This window comes from Conger conger, chromosome 9 (assembly GCF_963514075.1).
Source record: "Conger conger chromosome 9, fConCon1.1, whole genome shotgun sequence".
Taxonomy (NCBI): domain Eukaryota; kingdom Metazoa; phylum Chordata; class Actinopteri; order Anguilliformes; family Congridae; genus Conger; species Conger conger.
The window spans coordinates 39954330-39973439 of record NC_083768.1 but is presented as its reverse complement, the minus strand read 5'-3'; the positions used below and the strand labels follow the sequence as shown (position 1 = coordinate 39973439).

The 19110-nt window shown below is 42.9% G+C and overlaps 1 protein-coding gene across 5 annotated transcripts; it reads left to right on the top strand.

Annotated features, from left to right (window-relative positions):
- Positions 1-923: 923 nt before the first annotated feature.
- LOC133136865 (BTB/POZ domain-containing protein KCTD1-like) lies at positions 924-18442 on the top strand. 5 transcript variants are annotated; one of them, XM_061254670.1, is made up of 6 exons: positions 924-1064; positions 1529-1607; positions 9619-9797; positions 11226-11370; positions 14095-14400; positions 15359-18439. In XM_061254670.1, the coding sequence occupies exons 3-6, from the start codon at positions 9634-9636 to the stop codon at positions 15515-15517; spliced, it is 774 nt and encodes a 257-aa protein (XP_061110654.1). In that variant the 5' UTR covers positions 924-1064; positions 1529-1607; positions 9619-9633; the 3' UTR covers positions 15518-18439. The 5 variants fall into 5 exon arrangements, with proteins under 5 accessions (XP_061110654.1, XP_061110655.1, XP_061110656.1 ...); XM_061254671.1 differs by having other exon boundaries at positions 982-1014; positions 15359-18440; XM_061254672.1 differs by lacking the exon at positions 924-1064 and adding an exon at positions 1224-1289 and having other exon boundaries at positions 15359-18440.
- Positions 18443-19110: the final 668 nt, after the last annotated feature.

The window sequence follows — 19110 nt, the reverse complement described above, 5'->3', positions numbered from 1 at the left end:
ATTTCACTCAAGCTCAAAGTTTTCAGTCTTAATCTGTAATACTTAATACTATTACAAGAATATAACCGCAAAGCCACACGCAGTGGTGCATTTTGTTCTGTGTCATTGAATAAGTGCTCAATACCTCAGAGGAGTTTGAGGTCAAACAGCTTGATTTCAGATAAACAGGACATGCAATCCATGCATCAAAGTAAACAACATCACTGGGTAACAGTAACACAAACACAAATATGAATTAAGACAGGATACTCATGATAGAGCAGAGGGAAGGCATAAAGTTCAGATCACCATGCCTAGTCATGATGGAATTTCCATACCACATAAACGGTACAACAGTTTATTTCTAGTGCGAATTTATCTGGCTCCCGCTTACATCTTACATCTGTAAGCGATCTAAATAATTATTTCATCAAAAAAACTAACAAAAAAAAAAAAACACTCTGTATCATTGTTTTCCCTTTCCGATAGGGGCTGGCTTTCATTCCTGTAAAAGCACTGACCAACTTCCAAAGAAATGCCAAGCACCAAATGTTACCAGACTATCTGCAACATTCAGTACTTTATTAAAACGATTATATACCAGGTACCAGGGTTACACTTTGGTCTCTCCAGGACAGAAGACAGAAACAAAAAACCAACGTCCCGTCCCAATTTTGGACGAGGTCTAAACTTGTGCTTAATCTTTGGTATATAAATAAAGATAAACAAATCTTTCTAAATATTCAACCTCAATTACATTTCATTCTTAAGAAGAATGAAGATATGTATACAATTACTTTATATTTTGTAATTGACTTCATTAATCGACCATTATACAAAATAAGTTTTGATGCGTTATGGTCAATTCACGTCACTTCCTGTCAGGCCAGGCTTGACTGTCGCACAGTATTTAACGCATAAAAGGGTGCGTAAATAATGTCACCATTTAAAGGAATGCACAGGCAAGAGAAATACAAAACATTTAAAATCAATTTAACACTGACCACAATCAACAGGTTGCACGACCTCGTCAATGTGCGTTTTGTCTGTTCTTACTTCTGAAACGGACATTAAGTGATGCATGTGTAAGTCAGACACGACCAACAATCTATATAATTGTCATCATCTGCTCCCTTTCCATCGCTGGCAAAGAAACACTCCATCCATTTGCAGAAAGCGCCCGAGGGAACGTTACATCAAAACTAATCATAACGATTAAAATCAGCTTTTCTCTGCAAGAGGAAAGCAATCGGCACACTAGAGGAAGGACTGACTGTTAAATGCCGGAAAACTGTTAAATCATTTAAAATGTATTTTTTGGGGGATAAATAATACTTGGGGGGGAAAAACATTTTAAGGAAGGCCAATGCACTGCCTTTGTGGTCTGTTAATTCAGCAAGAGTTTTATTTTGCAGATCGGTTTAGGCTGGGTAGAGGCATGAGCTAATTGTATCCTGATCTTTGCCTTGAGGGGTTTCAAAGCCCTGGAGCAAGTGTTCTCTGTATTTTGTTCTGTCTACCTAAGCCAAGCTATTGCATTTCTCTTTAGTGTTGCGAGGGAAGCAGATCGCGGGCGAAATCTGAGGAAAGGAGAGCTGAAAAAGACTTGATGCTTGTCGTTGTTTCAGGTAAGGATAGCTAAATTCGTTTTGCAATTATTTGCTGAGGCTGGTAAGGCTGGGACATTTAGCGCGCAGCCGCTTTTACGCATGTGCCACGAGAAGCGCCACAGTTCTAACAGAAAAAAAAAATATTTAACCACTTCCTGGGAAATCTTGGGTGTTTTAGTCGCTGTAGCTGCCTTTAAACGCATGCTACAGAAATCAAAACTCGTGGATTATTCGACTGGAATTCGCTCGCCCTTCGAACGAGAAACCATTGCGCCCTCGGTTTGAATTAGCTACTGGCACGAAGCTAAAGCTCCGAAAACAAACTAGTTCTTCCTCTTCTGGTGTGCTATTCCTACACACTATCATAGCGACTTTTATTTTAGGGCAGTAGCTGTTCCTTATCTTTGATTGTTCGTTACCAGTTTCGTGTCCTGTGTGTCCTAGATCTGTTAATGAAAGGCGCCATTGTGGGGTAATTTTGCCGGAGGGTTTTTTTTTTTTTTTTTTTGTAATTTTGGTAGACAGGAGGCACCCATTACACACACACGTCAAAGCTAAACCCATGAATCACCTCTTAGTACTTGCCGTCCCGTTGTCGGAGAGTCTCAACCTTTTCTTTTTGCCAAGCCTACATAAAGAAAGTGTATTTTGTGTCCGCGAGAACATGGTCCCCAGTGCCCTTTTCCGCAGGAACTACAACAGTACAGACCATACTTGCTAGACTCCGATTGCTTTGAATGCGTGAGCCGAGAGTCACGACAAAGAAACTCGCCTTTTCTTTTATGTTGGAAGTTGAGCAGAATGAAATGCGCTATACATTTTATGTTCTCGGACGATGTGGACGGGATTTAAATAGCTGTTTGGTTATGGTATGGGACTTTTATAGCAGAGAAACGGTTCCTGGCTAAACCTACTTCGGATCGGTTTGGATAAAGATGTCCTGAAATGAAGACATGTTTTAAGATTGTATATGCTTAAGAGTATTCTAACTATTATGTATCTACATTATATATACAGCGACGTTGATCGGGGTTTGCAAACAACACACGAGAGCCAAAACGTATGTAGCCTAAGCAATTCACATGCAAATGAATTATTCTGCTGCGTGACTGGTACGCATGTGTGACTTTCCAACGCGTTTTCAATCACGTCAGAGTGATCGCTGAAATGGTACTCAACTGAATGACGCTGTGTGAACAAAGTTAAAGTGATATCCATCTCTGCTTTGCTAACGTTCTTTGCTAGTTCGAAGTGAACGACCTAACTTTTGTCCACGTTTCATCTGACTATAACCCCCGCGATGGTTATTCCTTTACTTGCTTCTATGCATTTGTTTAGTGAATTATTTGTTGTACATTGCAAACGTATTGTCAGAACCGTCCACCCACTTGCTGGCTTCCTGTGGTTGTAGATGCATATCCTGGTAAATGACTGAGAGACCGGTTAGTTGGCTTGATTATCGTTCGCGAATGAAAAGGTGGGCGTTTTAATTTAGGTCAGTAGGTTGTAGGTTTTAATCCTCCGTGATAGGTGAGCCCCCTGTATTTCCTTGTCCCGGGTGCCATTATATGCATTCCAGAGCACAGTATTCTTGCACTGGTATGCATACCGTACGTCATCTCAGTACCAACTTTGAAGATCTATTCAGCTAGGACAACAGTAACCCTCGGTTGCATTTGGGTTCTGAACTTTCTGTAAAGAAGGTGAAAGTAGAAAACTAATTCAGTGACATTAGCGATGTTGCCTAACCTGTTTAAATTAGGAACTTTTTGACATAGCGCCTAAAAACGTTCTACAAAATATTTGAGCGGGCCAATTTAAACCCGACCTAGCCCAAGGGAGACGGTCCCAGTTGTGTCTTGTCAATGCACTTTCCACCTAATTGCTAATGATTTACGGACTTTAACCTGCGATGTCTAATCTTCACCCACTTATTCAGAAACAGTACTTAATATCTAAGGGGGAGAGGGGTTTTATTGACATTGTTGATTTAGGTGTGTGTTTAGCCTAACACAACGATGGAATAGGCACATTATTTGGGACTGGATTGGAGTATTTCTAGTTGTTAGAAAGGGATTGTTGCATTTTGTGATTGCTACTATGGCTCCTGTAAAGAAAACAAAACACTAAGAGATTACTCTGCCTTTGAGGGAAGGTGGTGCCTGTTGGTGGAGTGATGTGAATGGCCTACGTTAAACCTGTGCTCTCACCTGTGTAGCCCACAGTTGCACAGCACATTGTGTAGGAGGTGGATTTGGTTTCTTCAGAGCAGCACAGCTCTGAGTGTTCCATGCAGTCACCCCCACCCCCCTATATCACTGTGAATTCATAAGGGAACAAATGAGCATTCGTTCACAAGGTGCAGTCCTACACTCTTTTTACTGTCTTTTTATTTGTTTGCTTTTGCACACGAGCCAATATTTTTTTTTTGTGGAAACATGCCCACTGTTTCTTCACATCTCCCTCAGGGATTCCCCGACTTGCAAGTGATTAAAGAGTTGTGTTGAAAACAGTATGTGTCTTTTGCCTGCTCTTATCAAAAAACCCTATACGGCTGCCTTCTGCTGGCTCTTATCGCTGTCTGTGCAAACGGCATACAGATGAGCACGGAATCTGACATTGCCACAAAAGGTCTGAAACTCAAACAGCAACTAATTGCGAATTAGGTTCTGAGGTCTGGAAACTCTCCTACACATTTTAAGAGGCTCACACAGGCCAGTAGTGTGAGTCATCTTGGGTGATGTTTCTCCTGGGGGGAAAAGAAAAGTGAGCAAACGGTCTCTTAATCCTTTCTTGTTCGTTTAATGTTCTTGTAGTGCTAAGCCCAGGGAAGGCTTTGCAGGGTGAACTGATTAAATAAGATTAACACGTAGTGGTAGTTGTCTGACATGGACCATTTATGATTTTGATGTCGGATGCTATTGGTTTCTGTGTGGCCGTGCAAATTCCACGGTTCTCATGCAGTTTATATAAAGCACTTATTTAAATGTCATTTGTGTTTAGGCTTTTGTAGGTTTTAGATTTATTGCAAGAACAGAACATTTGCATTTTCATCATGTCTCAAGTCTATGAGCTTGGTATTGCATGTCCTCTGAGCTGTCACAGAACTGTAAACGAATGGAGATGTTCTCCCCTCATCAGACGTTGGCTGGTTCTGGTAATGCAAGACAGCTGACCAGATACGCTACTAGATTGCTGTGCAGCATGACTTTGCATGAAGATTTGTGTTAGTCTTTCAATTTGTGTGTGCGAACTAGAAGAACATTACCAACTGTCAATGACTGACATTTTTATTGCATTTCGGCTGCAACTGTATTCAAATCAGCCTGTCTTTTGGAAAAATGCAGATACATTTGTGAAGAGGATGGATAAATATTTCCCAGGTACCAGGAAAAAAATGTAGGTGAGGAGGACTGCTGTAATATGGTGCAAGAGAAAACAGACATTACATTGTATTGGCATTTAGCGATTCCTCTCATCCACAGCGATTTACATAAGTGCATCAATACGTCCATTGATTACACGCTGCAAATCCAGAGACTGCTGGGCGATTTTAGGGATGGAAAATCAAGTCAAGTCTGATAACTTTTAGCAGCTACTGTAACCATTTGTGGTATAAGACTGGTGACTTTTAAGACATATTGTAATAGTTTTTGTTGCTGAGTGTGATCAGAGAGCATGATCCACTCTTTAAAACCAGCGATCGCACAACCTTTGATGCCTAATCAAACATAGTTCCAGCCTTGCTTGATGGTTATCAGAGGAATGCAACGGTTGAGTTGAGACCTTTTTTATGTACTTATTTTGGGCTCAGAAGCTTTTCAAGTAGCAAAGATGTTCCAGAAATGAAGCTGCAGATTTGTTCTGGTTGGTTGGAGAACCGTTCATACTGAGTTTACAGTAGAAGACTGACCTGAGCTGGGTTTGTATTCAGTGGTTGTCTGTTTCTGCATTTTGCACAGTACTTTCTGTGTTTTAGCCAGGCCTTTGGAAATGAGATAAATAATTAGATGCTACACATTTGAATAACTGCAGACACACATGGGCAGACAAAAAAAGCAAGTCTTACTTCCTGTTTCCCAGAGTGCATGCCCCACATCCACATTCTTACGCAACACACCAGCCTAGAGGCCAGGCCCAATCCCTCTTAGTGAAACTGTGACAAGTAGCTGCAAAGGATACTTAATAAATACTACTTTAGGAGTAGGAGTAGTAAAGGAAGCTTCTCTTTGTTTTTTAGGAGACATTTCTGGCTATGTCCGGCATCTTTTACAGTAAATTAGTTGCCACTAATGCATGACACTGCTAAGGCAGCCCATTACCAGCCCATACTCCTGGGCTTCATAGTCCAGTCAGTGTGCTTTTCTATTCCTGTGTATCGGAGGCAGTGTGTCGGCTCAGGGCGCAGGCCGTTCCCAAATATCTTTCAGGTTTCTGGGTAAATACTAGCTCTTGATCATTTATACACATTTGGTGAATTATGTGTCTTCAGTCAGCACCTGATTGGTAAAATGCCAAGTGCCTCTAGCACTTTCACCTGCATTCTTATCAACTGATAATGAATCCAATTTGGCAGTTATTGGGTTCGAACACAGCCAAAACCAGAGACGTTTCTGCTCCTCCAGGACTTGGGTTTCCCCATTTCTGTATCAGACTGTGCATAGCATTTCCTTGAGCACAGACCCTGCTTTAGTATGTTCCTGTGCTTTTCATCTGCTATTCATTATGTTGTTGTAGAAGGAGCAGGTCTACGTGGTCTGCCTCCAATGAACTACAGACGTAATTCATTAAAGTTGGGGAAATGCCTTCAGGCCAATGGGACAAACAGTGGTGGAAAAAAAGGAACCAGCTCAAGGACCACTAACCCTGGTCCTGGAGGGCTGCAGATTGGGCTGATTAATTTCAGTAGTGGATTGCACAGCTAACTCACCTCACCTGGTTCCTCAGCTCTAAATAATTTTAAGGTGAAACATAGCAGACCTGTGACCCTCCCAAGGATGGCAGACCTACCACTACAGAACTTGAGTCCTGGAGGGCTGCAGTGTCTGCAGGTATTTGTGGTTTCCTTTCAACCAGCAGCCAATCAAGGCCTAGAGAACAAGGTGTGTGGAGTTTTTATGCATCTATTGTGCTGAAACACACCAAAAACCAGAAGACACCAAAGCCCACGAGGGCTGGAGTTTGACACCTCTGTCCTAGAGGGCCAATGAGGAAGATTATGCTGCACTCAAGAAGCAGATTACTGCTGAGGAGTAACTCAGCAGTAATGAAGATGCAGAGGTTTCAAAAGCCCAATTTTCAGTTTAAATCCCTCCTGTCTGGACCTCTGCTAATAAATAATGCAATTAGTTGCAGGTCATTTATTGTGCTTGGGCAGTTTAAATAAAGAAAACATCTGGTTAAATGCTTTGCACCTTACAGATTCTGCCTTCAGGTGTGCCGTTTTCACACAGACTATAGAACGGGGTATCCCCGTCCCAAACTGAGACTTCTACAGTTTGGGCCAACATATGGGCCATTACTTTCTAATAGTACAGCAGATTACTCCATGGATACTAATATATGGCCCCTGCAGAAAGCAGTACTGCTGGTTCTACCTGATCATTAAGTAATTGATTAATGTCACTGACTGGCTGGAAATAGGCGGCACGGATGGTGCAGTGGGTAGCACTGCCGCCTCACAGCAAGGAGGTCCTGGGTTCGAATCCCCGTCGGCCAGGGCCTCTCTGTACGGAGTTTGCATGTTCTCCCTGTGTCCGCGTGGGTTTCCTCCGGGTACTCCGGTTTCCTCCCACAGTCCAAAGACATGCATGTTAGGCTGATTTGGAGAGTCTAAATTGCCCGTAGGTATGAGTGTGTGAGTGAATGGTGTGTGTGCCCTGCGATGGACTGGCGACCTGTCCAGGGTGTATTCCTGCCTTTCACCCAATATATGCTGGGATAGGCTCCAGCCCCCCTGCGACCCTGTTCAGGATAAGCGGGTTCAGATGGATGGATGGATGGATGGATGGCTGGAAATATCAGTCATCTGGTCTCCCAAGTCTATGTCAGTACCTGATTGGTGGGGAAGAATGAACCAGCAGCACTACTGGCTCAGGGGCCATATTTGAGGAACCCCAGATTTTGCCTTGCTTTTACAGGACTGTATTCAGCACACTCATTGGCCTCATTAACACCTGTATTTAATTGGGAATTTAATGAGACCGTTGATTTGAAGTTGTCAAAGCTAAATAGAGTTTATGAATAATTAACCCCAGGCAATGCATCTACTTACTCATTCCAATTACAAAAAGATAACTTATTTCTTGTTTGCAGTGATGACCTTGGTGAATCAAAGTGGATGGATGCAAGGGTTTATTGCCAGTCAAAAAGAAATATATATATATATGTGCAAAATTTTCTAAACTTGTAAGATACATTTTTTTTTTGGACTGGATCAGAGGGTTATTTCACAAGCCAGATTAATGAGATTTTTGGATGACAGTTACCTTTCCAAAGGTTACCCAGCTATGTCCTTATCCCTATTTGTGAAGCTCTGGTCTATGATTTACTGTGCCGTCTGTAAGTATTTGGACTTTTTAAAAGTTATTTTTTTGCACTGTACTTCAGCACACTTAAGTTGAAATAAAACAATGACTATGAAGTTAAATGCAGACATTGAGCTTTAATTTAATTTTCTATACATAGTCCCCCCTATTTGAGAGGACCAAAAGTGATTGGACAATTGGCTGCTCACATGTTTCTTGGACAGGTGTGTTAAGTTTCATCATTATTTCATGCATGAAAGCGTGAGCAAGGTTCTACTAGGAGTGCCATCTGCATTTTGTCTCTCAACATGAGGACCAGTGAAGCAGTAAAGCAGGCCATTATTAGGCAAAAAAATCTGAATAAGTCAATCAGAGACATAGCCATAAGATTGTGTGTCAAAATCACCGGTTTGTTCCATTGTTAAGAAGCAGGAATGCACTAGTGAGCTTGCCAATGGCAAACAACTTTGTAGACCACGAAAGACCAGTATAGTGAATGACCGAATAATCCTTCAAATGGTGAAGAAAAATCAATTTGTAACTATTCAACAGATCCAGAATGCTCTACAGAATGTAGGCGTAGATGTGTCAGACAACCATCAAGAGAAGACTATGCCAGTATAACCTCAAAGGGTTCACCACAAGATGCAAACCCCTGGTAAGCCTTGAGAATGAAATGGCCAGGTTACAGTTTGCAAAATGTACATTAAAAAAACAAGTAGAGTTCTGGAACATGTTATGGACTGATGAGATGAAGACCAACCTGTACCAGAGTAATGGAAAGGCAAAAATGTGGAGAAAATACGGAACAAGGTCATGGTCAAAAGCATACCACTTCATCTGTCAAACATGGTGGAGGTTGTGTTATGGCTTGCGCATGTATGACTGCCACTGGAACTGGCTCACTTGTGCTCATTAATGTCACTGCTAACAGCAGCAGCAGCAGGATGACTGACGAAATGTACAGAAACATCCTGTCTGCTCAGATCCTAGCAAATGCATCAAAACTGATTGGACGACGCTTCATCATGCTGCAGGACAAGCCATAAAATACAGCCAAAGCAACCAAGCAGTTTTTTGGGGCCAAAAAGTGGTTTAGTCTTGGTCAATCACCTGACCTCACCTGACCAATTGATCATGTATTTCACTGAAGAACTGAATGCAAATGGGCCCCGAAACATGCAGATCATCACCGGGGATACCTAGATATTTGGTGATGTCTATGGGTCGCACAATTCGGGTGGTCATCGATTGCAAAAGATTTGCAATGAAATGGTGAATATGTTGACAGTTGACAGATTGTGTTAATTTGTCCAATTACTTTTGGCCCTTAATATTGGGGGACTATGTATGAAAATTAAGCCTGGAAGTCCTAAGGACATAGTGATTGGTTTTTCAACTGTTTGTTTGCTGGAGTACAGAGCGAAAAACAACAGAAAATGTGTCACTGTCCAAATTCTTACGGACTGCACTGTATGTATGTCCTTTATGTTTTTTTGTAGGATAACCCATCTAGTATGTCCAGGCCCATGGCAACACGATCGCCCGTATCTCCGCTGAGTAACCAGGGCATCCCAACCCCTGCACAGCTCACCAAGTCCAACGCGCCTGTACACATCGACGTGGGCGGCCATATGTACACCAGCAGCCTGGCCACATTAACAAAGTACCCTGAGTCCAGGTAAGAGACTGTGCTACAGCATTCACACTTATTCATTATATAGCGAGTGCTATATTGCTACATGTGAGTATGTGATATGCTATGCTATATGTAAGCAAGTCATTCTGAATTACATGGCTATATGGACATGTGGGCATTTATAATTTGAGAATTGGCATGCAGTATCTTTCCATGCAGATTGTTTTTGCCGAGTGTTCAATGTTTTAAGATTCTTGCGGGTTTTGGAATGGGATGGTATCCTTTTTGATATTTTGAAACCGCATTCTCCGGTGAGTTTACCAGAGAAACCAATAGGCCTACTTCAGCTTTAATGCCTCGAATGACCAGATGTGATATGCGGGAGCCCCTGGTCTCACTGAGCATGTCAAGCGGTCAGGCGGTTCGCTGCAATTGCACGTGCCCAGTTGCGCTGCGGTCTGAAGGGGAACGCTTGCGGCCCCACGGCCGGGGGACGGTGGCGAGCTGATGGCGTGGCTCAGTGGATGTGACGGTTCAGACCTTTCGGTCTCGTTAGGACGACAGGGACACGCTGCGGGGCACGAGACACACGCTTTGTCATGGCCAGGATGACTCCTGCAGACAGCATCCCACGTTTCAGTTCACTAACATTTCTTGATATTTGTAAAGGGTCAGTCCACATTGATGGGATGGTAGCCATCCACAGCATTCGTTGGGGATTTATAGAATCCTGTTTTGTTGAGTCGTGTGAAAGAGTTGTGCTTTTCCACACAGTGCTTCTGGGTATGGTATGATTCATTGCCTGAAATGGATATTATGGTGTTGCCTTTTTTATCGTGCAAAGACCATCTGCAGTGACCTTGGAGGAGGGATTTTTTTTTTTTTTTTGGGGAAGCATTGTCATTCTGTAGGTTCTGCCGATTTAATCAGTGATGTGACGCAATAAATTGTGTTTGTTTTTTTGTTTTTTTGACCAAACAAGACCTTGCAAGCACTCTCTTGCTGTGTCCGGCTACAGTCTCTCGTAGCAGAATGACACCTAATCCAAAAACTAAAAATGAAATGGACAATTGGAGAAAAAAATTTTTCTGTTAATTTGTCAGATGTCCCAGCAGCATTAAAACAGAGTATCCAGGGCCATCTGGATGGATGGATGGGTGGCTCTTTATACCCTGGCTTCCCTTAAGCGATGCCCCAGGCTGGCATCTTGCCCCAACAGCTCCCTACCAGATGGCACTGACCGCTTTATCAGGTCATCCCCAGTATGCCTTATGCTTTGTCTTTGTGTGTGTCTTGCGTGTCAATCACAGTCCCACATAAATCACATTATACGACTTAATGCACACAGCTGCATGAGTGTTTTTTTAATAATACAATAAAACTGAAGACAAGAGGGTCACCTGAATAAAAAGGAAATGTACTCGCTGCTTAAAGGATATTTTCTGATTCTCTCCATCCCCTGTCCCACAGAATCGGTCGGCTCTTTGATGGCACAGAGCCCATCGTCCTGGACAGCCTCAAACAGCACTACTTCATCGACAGGGATGGCCACATGTTCCGGTACATTCTCAACTTCCTCAGGACCTCCAAACTCCTCATTCCTGATGACTTCAAGGTCAGTCCTAAACTCCTCCACCGGTCTCCCACAGCCAGTGGCCAGCCTGTGTTTCTGTCTCTTTATCACTGTGGGTTCCCCGTTAGGCCTGCTCCCAGGTAAAGGGAGGGTGGGGGGAACCAGCAGTTCTCACAGACCTCAAGGACCGAGTAGTTGCTGATCCCTCATAAAGTAGTGGGATTTAACACAAGCGGGCAATTCACTCCATGACTGTCTTCTACATACTGGACTGAATAGCATATGACTCAATATGGGGTTATGGTGGCTAGCAGTACCATGTTGCCTCAGAAGAGAGCGGTTCCCTGTGGTCAGTAGGAAACCCACGGCCTGTATGACGATGGAGGAAAGCTCTACCTGTCTGAACTCTTGAATCAATGTGATGATGCTGGCTTATGAATAACATCTGCACAGTCAAGTGTTAAATCAACTCTTGGAAGAGTACATATAGTCCCTATTTTTCTACCGGTGCATCTCAAAAAATGTGAATATCGTGGAAAAGTTTTTTTTTTTTCGTAATTTAATTCAAAAAGTGAAACTTTCATATATTCTAGGTTCATTACACAAAGTGAAATATTTCAAGCCTTTTTTTGTTTTACAGCTCATGAAAAATCCAGTATCTCAAAATATTAGAATATTACATAAGACCAATCAAAAAAAGGATTTCTAACACAGAAATGTCGACCTTCTGAAAAGTATGTTCATTTATGCAGTCAATACTTGGTTGGGGCTCCTTTTGCATGAATTACTATATCAATGCATGTGGCATGGAGGCAGCCAGCCTGGGGCACTGCTGAGGTGTTATGGAAGCCCAGGTTGCTTTGATAGCGGCCTTCAGCTCGTCTGTATTGTTGGGTCTGGTGTCTCATCTTCTTCTTGACAATACCCCATCGATTCTCTATACGGTTCAGGTCAGGCGAGTTGGCTGGCCAATCAAGCACAGTAATGCCATGGTCAGCGAACCAGTTACTAGTAGTTTTGGCACTGTGGGCAGGTGCCAAGTCCTGCTGGAAAAGGAAATCAGCATCTCCATAAAGCTTGTCAGCAGACGGAAGCATGAAGTGCTCTAAAATCTCCTGGTAGACGGCTGCGTTGACTCTGGACTTGATAAAACACAGTGGACCAACACCAGCAGATGACATAACACCCCAAATCATCACTGACTATGGAATGAAACTTCACACTGAACTGCAAGCAGCTTGGATTATGTGCCTCTCCCTCTTCTTCCAGACTCTGGAACCTTGATTTCCAAATACAGCACTCTGCAAACAGCCGGCCCTTTCAGCAGTGGCCTTCTGTGGCTTTCCCTCCTTGTGTCAATGAGTGTCTTTTGGACAACTGTCAAGTCAGCAGTCTTCCCCATGATTGCCTGACCAAGTACTGAGTGCATACATTAACATACCTTTCAGAAGGTCGACATTTCAGTATTATAAATCCTTTTTTTGTTTGGTCTTATGTAATATTCTAATATTTTGAGATACTGGATTTTTTATTTTCATGAGCTGTAAGCTGTAATAAAGATTAAAACAAAAAAAAGGTTTGAAATATTTCTAGACTATGTGTAATGAATCTAGACTATATGAAAATTTCACTTTTTGAATTAAATTAGAAAAAAATTAAAACCTTTTCTGAGATGCATCAGTACAATCTATTTGAGTTGCATGAACACTGGGCATTTTACAGCTGTGCAGGAGAAAAAGGGAAAACATTCTTTGCTTAAATATGTCCTCTTCATAAATTTGCCGATACAAATTTATTATTGGATTCTGGGTTCTGTATTTTGGAATGTATATCTTATTAACGGTTGTGATTTAATGGCTCAGTGCTTTAATTCTGTTTTAATGTGTCAGGCCCAAGGATTAGTGTGGCTGTGGTAACAGCAATAATCGGATCCAATCATTGCTAGGGAGATGGCTTCCTGTGCTCACACTCTTATGTGGGGCATATGTCTGCACTTTGTGCGTCTGAAGGTGGTAATTTCACTCTTAATTACCAGTGTGCCCTGGGGGAGCTCAAATGACCGCAGCGGCTGATTGGCTATTCTCTGAGGGACTGATAATGCATGTGCTGATTGGATATTCTCGGGGGGTCTGATAATGCAGAGCTACTTCAGCTAAAGGAACCATTTCAAAAAGCAATGTGTATATGAATATAAACTTAGCGATGTTAGAAAATCATATGAAATCTGGACTGCTTTTTGTAAATTGAGCTTGGGCTATTTTTTTCCCATCTCCCATCAGCTGCCCCTTCCTAGATGACAGCTACTTACAAAGATAAAATGTCCTGTAGGTCTTAATTTCAACACTAATTTGGCACGTCTGTTACTACTAATTCACAGCTCAATGAGATCTCTAGCTTTGTTAGGGTTGGGGTGAAAATCTCCTGGAACAGGGTTTGGCATCCCTGGTATACAGTATGCATGCCTCCTGTAACATGCCCCCTACAGGACCACAGTTAGTTGTACCAGGAGATATACTGGATATAAGTTCAAGTTCAATACTTTATTGCCATGTCAATACAAAGTTGATTGGAATTGTTCTTAGTGGATTTCTTATTAAAGCAGAAGTACAAGACAATGCAACAGTACAGTATGCAGCATCACAGGATTATAATAATGGCTATAATAATGTTGCTAATACTAATATAAATATAAGAATAAGTGGAATGTATAAATGAGTGTATAGATGTGTGTTGTGACACGGGTCTGCTCTCTGCTGCCCCCTGCAGGACTACAGCCAGTTGTACGAGGAGGCGCGGTACTACCAGCTGCAGCCCATGTTGTCGGAGCTGGAGCACTGGCGGCAGGAGCGGGAGCAGGGCCGGACTTTGCGGCCCTGCGAGTGCCTGGTTGTGCGCGTAGCCCCCGATCTGGGAGAGAGGATCACACTGAGTGGGGACAAGGCCCTCATCGAGGACATCTTCCCCGAGATCGGCGACGTCATGTGCAACTCTGTCAACTCCGGCTGGAACCACGACTCCACGCACGTCATCCGCTTCCCCCTCAATGGATACTGCCACCTCAACTCTGTCCAGGTGACCCAGGCCTTCTGTTACTGGCAACCTCTCTCTCTCTCTCTCTCTTCTCTCTCTCTCTCTCTCTCTCTCTCTCTCTCTCTCTCTCTCTCTCTCTCTGTCTCTCTGTCTCTCTGTCTCTCTGTCTCTCTGCTCTCTCTCTCTCTCTCTCTGTCTCTCTCTCTCTCTCTCTCTGTCTCTCTCTCTCTCTCTCTCTCTCTCTCGCTCTCTCTCTCTCTCTCTCTCTCTGAGAGCAGTCAGGGACGTGCTGTGCTGAGTCCCAGTGTAATCCTGCTGGGTTATTAAAACCCGCTGCCCCCGGCCTCTGTGGCTGCACTAATGGAGAGGAGATGGAGATGGCCGAGGGGGAAGCGGGGCAGATCTTTGTAGTTTGGCACACGGTCTGGCCGCCGAGGGCCGCCAAGCTCCCGAGAATGCCAACAGTGCCATGGATTACCCACAATGCACCCCGGGGGTTCTCTAATGGAATGTGATCTCCAGGCCCCCCGGTGATGTCTGCAAATGTCTACAAGGCCATCGTCTGCTCACGCTGAGGCCTCGCTGCAGAGCTTTCTCCGGTTTATTACAGAGAGGGAAAGCCGTTTTAACTGAAATTCTGAAACTTTTTTTCCCCCCTCGGTCCTCTCTGCCAGCTTTCATATCCTGTTGTTATTAAGTTCGGCTAATTAAAATTTCATAATATGGCACTGACAAAAAAAAGAAAAGCCAGCATATGAACTTTTGCAGTCATGTTTTGGTATATTGTGGCGTGACTTCTCAGTCTGTCTCAGTTCTGCAGTTGCTGTAAAACGCTGCTCCTCTGTGTGCTGCCATCAGTATGCTTCATTCCTGTGTGCATGAGCTGGGAAAACATGACCGTCACCGTGCCTTCACGGTATTGACACGACGTAGCACCGTGCGTACTCGTGTTGATGTGTGTGCAGTAGCCATGACGACGGCGTGCTCCTGTATTCCGCAGGTTTTGGAGAGGCTGCAGCAGCGCGGGTTCGAGGTCGTGGGCTCATGTGGAGGAGGCGTTGACTCCTCTCAGTTCAGCGAGTACGTCCTGAGGAGGGAGGTCAGGAGGGGGCAACGCTGTCCCTCTGTCATCAGGATAAAACAGGAGCAGCTGGACTAGGGACCGGACCTGCTTCCCTGTACCAGGCACCTACGGACATTTCAGAAGCTGCCGGAACTTGGCGGCGTACGTCAGGATAAGTTTTGTTTTTTCCATTTGTTTTATGTTTTGAAAATGAAGAACCACTGAACTTTAAAAAGAAGATTTTTTTGTTTCTCTTGTCAGAAGACCAAACAGCATGTCATGAATCCTCAGGAGTTCTGTGATTGACAGCCCAATAACCCCCAGCAATCAAACCTGTTTCCGAGATGAGAAGTTTGTTTTAAAACTTTGAGAAATCAAATCACATCTTCATTCCCCCATGTACAGCTGGTTATCCTCCTTTTGTCACACCTGACATGAATCCTCTGTCATCTCCTACCTGTTACTTGAGTGATTACATAGACTGTGCATGATGTTCAGAAGCAAAAGTGGGTTTGACACATGCTGGGATTTTCATATGGTTTGCTTTTTGTAAATATCCAAGATTAGCAGATTATTCTGAGGAGGGAGCTGGTATAGGCTCCGATACATTTGAAATTTCATAATTAAAAGGATAAAAAAAGCTTAAAGAATATTTGATTGTGGTTGAAAGGAATGGCCAAACTGAATTTTAATTGCATAAATTGACTTTGGATTTCAGTATATGAAATTGGATGTCATGGTTTGAAATTTGGTTTACACAGCATTCAATTCCCACTTTCAGTTTCAAGTAAAACTTTCAATGTGCTTTCAGATTCAGTTCTCACTTTACAATGTCAGTTCTCCAACATGCATCTGTGTACTAAGAAAAGACAAAATGTCCATTTGGAGAGACCTGGACCAACTAAGCATACTGCTCGGAAGTAGCAGATATCTTTCAGAATAACACACAGGTTCTCCACAGATATGGACAGGAATTGCATAGAACCAGTCAGATGGTTATTGAGAGACCTTTGCTGAGGGATTCCCTGATCTATGAGGTGAGGTATTTATGGGTATCTGTGCACTCTTAAATATCTCATCTAGTCTTGGTTGTGGCAGGAAAACAAAGACAAAAACAGTGGAGTGTTTCAGACAGAGCCTGTTCCTGATTATTCCACAGTATGGGGTAGGAGAATCGTGAGAGTGGCAAACAGCTGCATCGCTCCAGGGCATTGGATCGGGCATAATTATACATGTAGTGTCTCTGTCATGACGTATCTTCTGGAGTCCTTTTTACTATTGCCAAAATGGTTGCATTCTTGCCTTATTTTAACCATGCACAAGCAAGCATACACGCACATGCGCACACATGCACACAGTTGCACAAGATGAAAAACATTATTTCCCACTTATTTTGAGAGCCAAGGAGCAGCAGCAGTTTAACTAGACAGGATGCATATGAGTATGGGAGACTGGGGATGGTTGTCACACGGGTTGGTTGTTGGTTGCAATATCTTGCTCCCTAGGGTGCTGTTCAAAGATTTTGGTATCAAAATGTTCAGTTTTGGGGTCAGAGTGAATGAGCCATGCATCATTGTAGTGAGGGGTGGTTCAATGTTTTTCATGTCAAAAAGTCAAACTTCCACTCATTGATGTTTTTCTTCTCTACTTCCATACTATTAATCTCAACAATGATCAACATTCAGAATTGTGAAGGGAGGGCTATCATTTATATTGTTTTTTCTTTCATTAGGCTACAGCATGTGGTCACTAGCTTAGCAAAAATGCACTGTTGGGGATGGTTGTCACATTTACTTTGGGGTTGGTTGACATGTCATTTTTCATGTCAAATCTATAGCCTCAAACAAATGTCTATCCCTACACTTTTTAAATGTTATTTGGTTATGTCAAATAAATCAAATAAATGTGATTTTTACCTAAGCAGTACCTTACTTCTTTGAGAAGTTTGCTATGAAAGACACTCATCCGGGCATATTTTTATTTCATTTAAACAGCCAATGTGTTCTAATTAAACATCTTTGCTTGTTTGTTTTTATGTAATAGATATTTCAGATTTCTGCAAATGTAGAACTTGGTGACAATATTTATGAATGTTTAAAAATATTTTATTTTTACTGAAAACTGTTCTTGTGACAGCCATCCCCATATTGTGTGACAACCAATCCTGTGACGGGGTTGGTTGTCACAGTGACACGTTGTCTTTGTGAGTTTCTAACTTTTTCTTATATTATTGCAAGTGGATAAAAGGTATACATATTATTACCTAAGACTTAAAGGGTTGCACTAGTGTTGAAATGACTTAGGCCTATATGACGCACTGAAATTGGGTCACAAGTCACAAGTGAGTAAAACGTGTGACAACCATCCCCGGTCTCCCCTACTCTTCCCAGAGTGTGGTTGCACAGTAACATCAGGTCTGTATGTAAGGCAGCTGTACATGAACAAGCAGTGGGAGATTGAGGTCACCTGCATTAGTTAAGTGACATTACTGTTCAGTAATATAAGTGCATGTTATATTCATATAGGCTGCATCTCATTTTTCTTTAGGTGCTTGATGTTTTTATCCAAGGCGACTTACAGGGGCATTAAGGCAAACCACAAGCCAAATCGCCAGAAAACAGTAATGCTGGGTGTGGACAGTGGAAAGAGTTACGACAGTGGTTTAATCTCCCACAGGCTGGCGCAGCGTTTTTAATGATTCCTGTTCTGTCTCTTCAAGGGTGTCCATCCATCACCGCGATAAGTCAGGGGTTAATAAACTGTGGAGGGCAGACGCTCTCCCAGGCGAAAAATGGGAGACAATGGGAGCCTTTCAGTGGAGCAGTAAATATATTATCTGTCAGCGGCGTTGCCCTGGGCGGTCCCCGCTTTGTATCAACCCCCGGGCCAGCATTGCTAATGTTAAGCTATGCGTCCGCCTCCGGCGGAGGCACGGGCTTCTGTCCAACGCAACGTGTCATCTGCACTCAAGCACAGCAGCTCAGCCGAGTTTATCATACATAAAATAAAAAATAAAAAACATTAATTACGATATGTTTCTTTGTCACAAAGGAAGCTGAAATTCAGAACAGGTCATTAAAATCCAAAGAAACTCGGCGTTATAAATAAACAAATATTTACATGAGTTGCACGGATTGATTCATAGTGAAACAGCTGAATGAGAATGGTGTCAATTTATCCAGTGTTGTAGACTACTTAATTAACCTAATTAATAACCTACAGGTGCATCTAAAAAAAAAAATATCATGGAAGTTCCTTTTCCTAGCACACTTTTCCCTTCCAGTCAACTTTCCATGAATATACTTTGATACAGCACTCTGTGAACAGCCAGCCCTTTCAGCAATGACCTTCTGTGGCTTACCCTCCTTGTGGAGGGTGTCAATGACTGTCTTCTGGACAACTGTCGAGTTAGCAGTCTTCCCCATGATTGCCTGACCAAGTATTGAGTGCATAAACGAACATACTTCCAGAAGGTCGACATTTCTGTATTATAAATGCTTCTTTTCATTGGGCTTATGTAATATTTTTGAAATACGAAATATTGAAAGGGCTGCGGTGGTGCAACAGGCTAAGACGCAGCAGACTTGCGGTTGCAGTTTGCTGCAGTTGCACACCCGGGACCGGGGTTCGATTCTCGGTCCTGCCAAAAGCCAAGTTTGGCCGGCTCACATGGAGCAGCATAATTGGCT

Bases quoted from the DNA above. Each gene is read 5' to 3' on its own strand.
- LOC133136865 (XM_061254668.1), top strand. From the start codon at position 8,700: ATGTGTCAGACAACCATCAAGAGAAGACTATGCCAGTATAACCTCAAA. The intron at 9,798-11,225 runs GTAAGAGACTGT...CCTGTCCCACAG, and splicing joins ACAAAGTACCCTGAGTCCAG to AATCGGTCGGCTCTTTGATG. The intron at 14,401-15,358 runs GTGACCCAGGCC...TGTATTCCGCAG, and splicing joins GCCACCTCAACTCTGTCCAG to GTTTTGGAGAGGCTGCAGCA.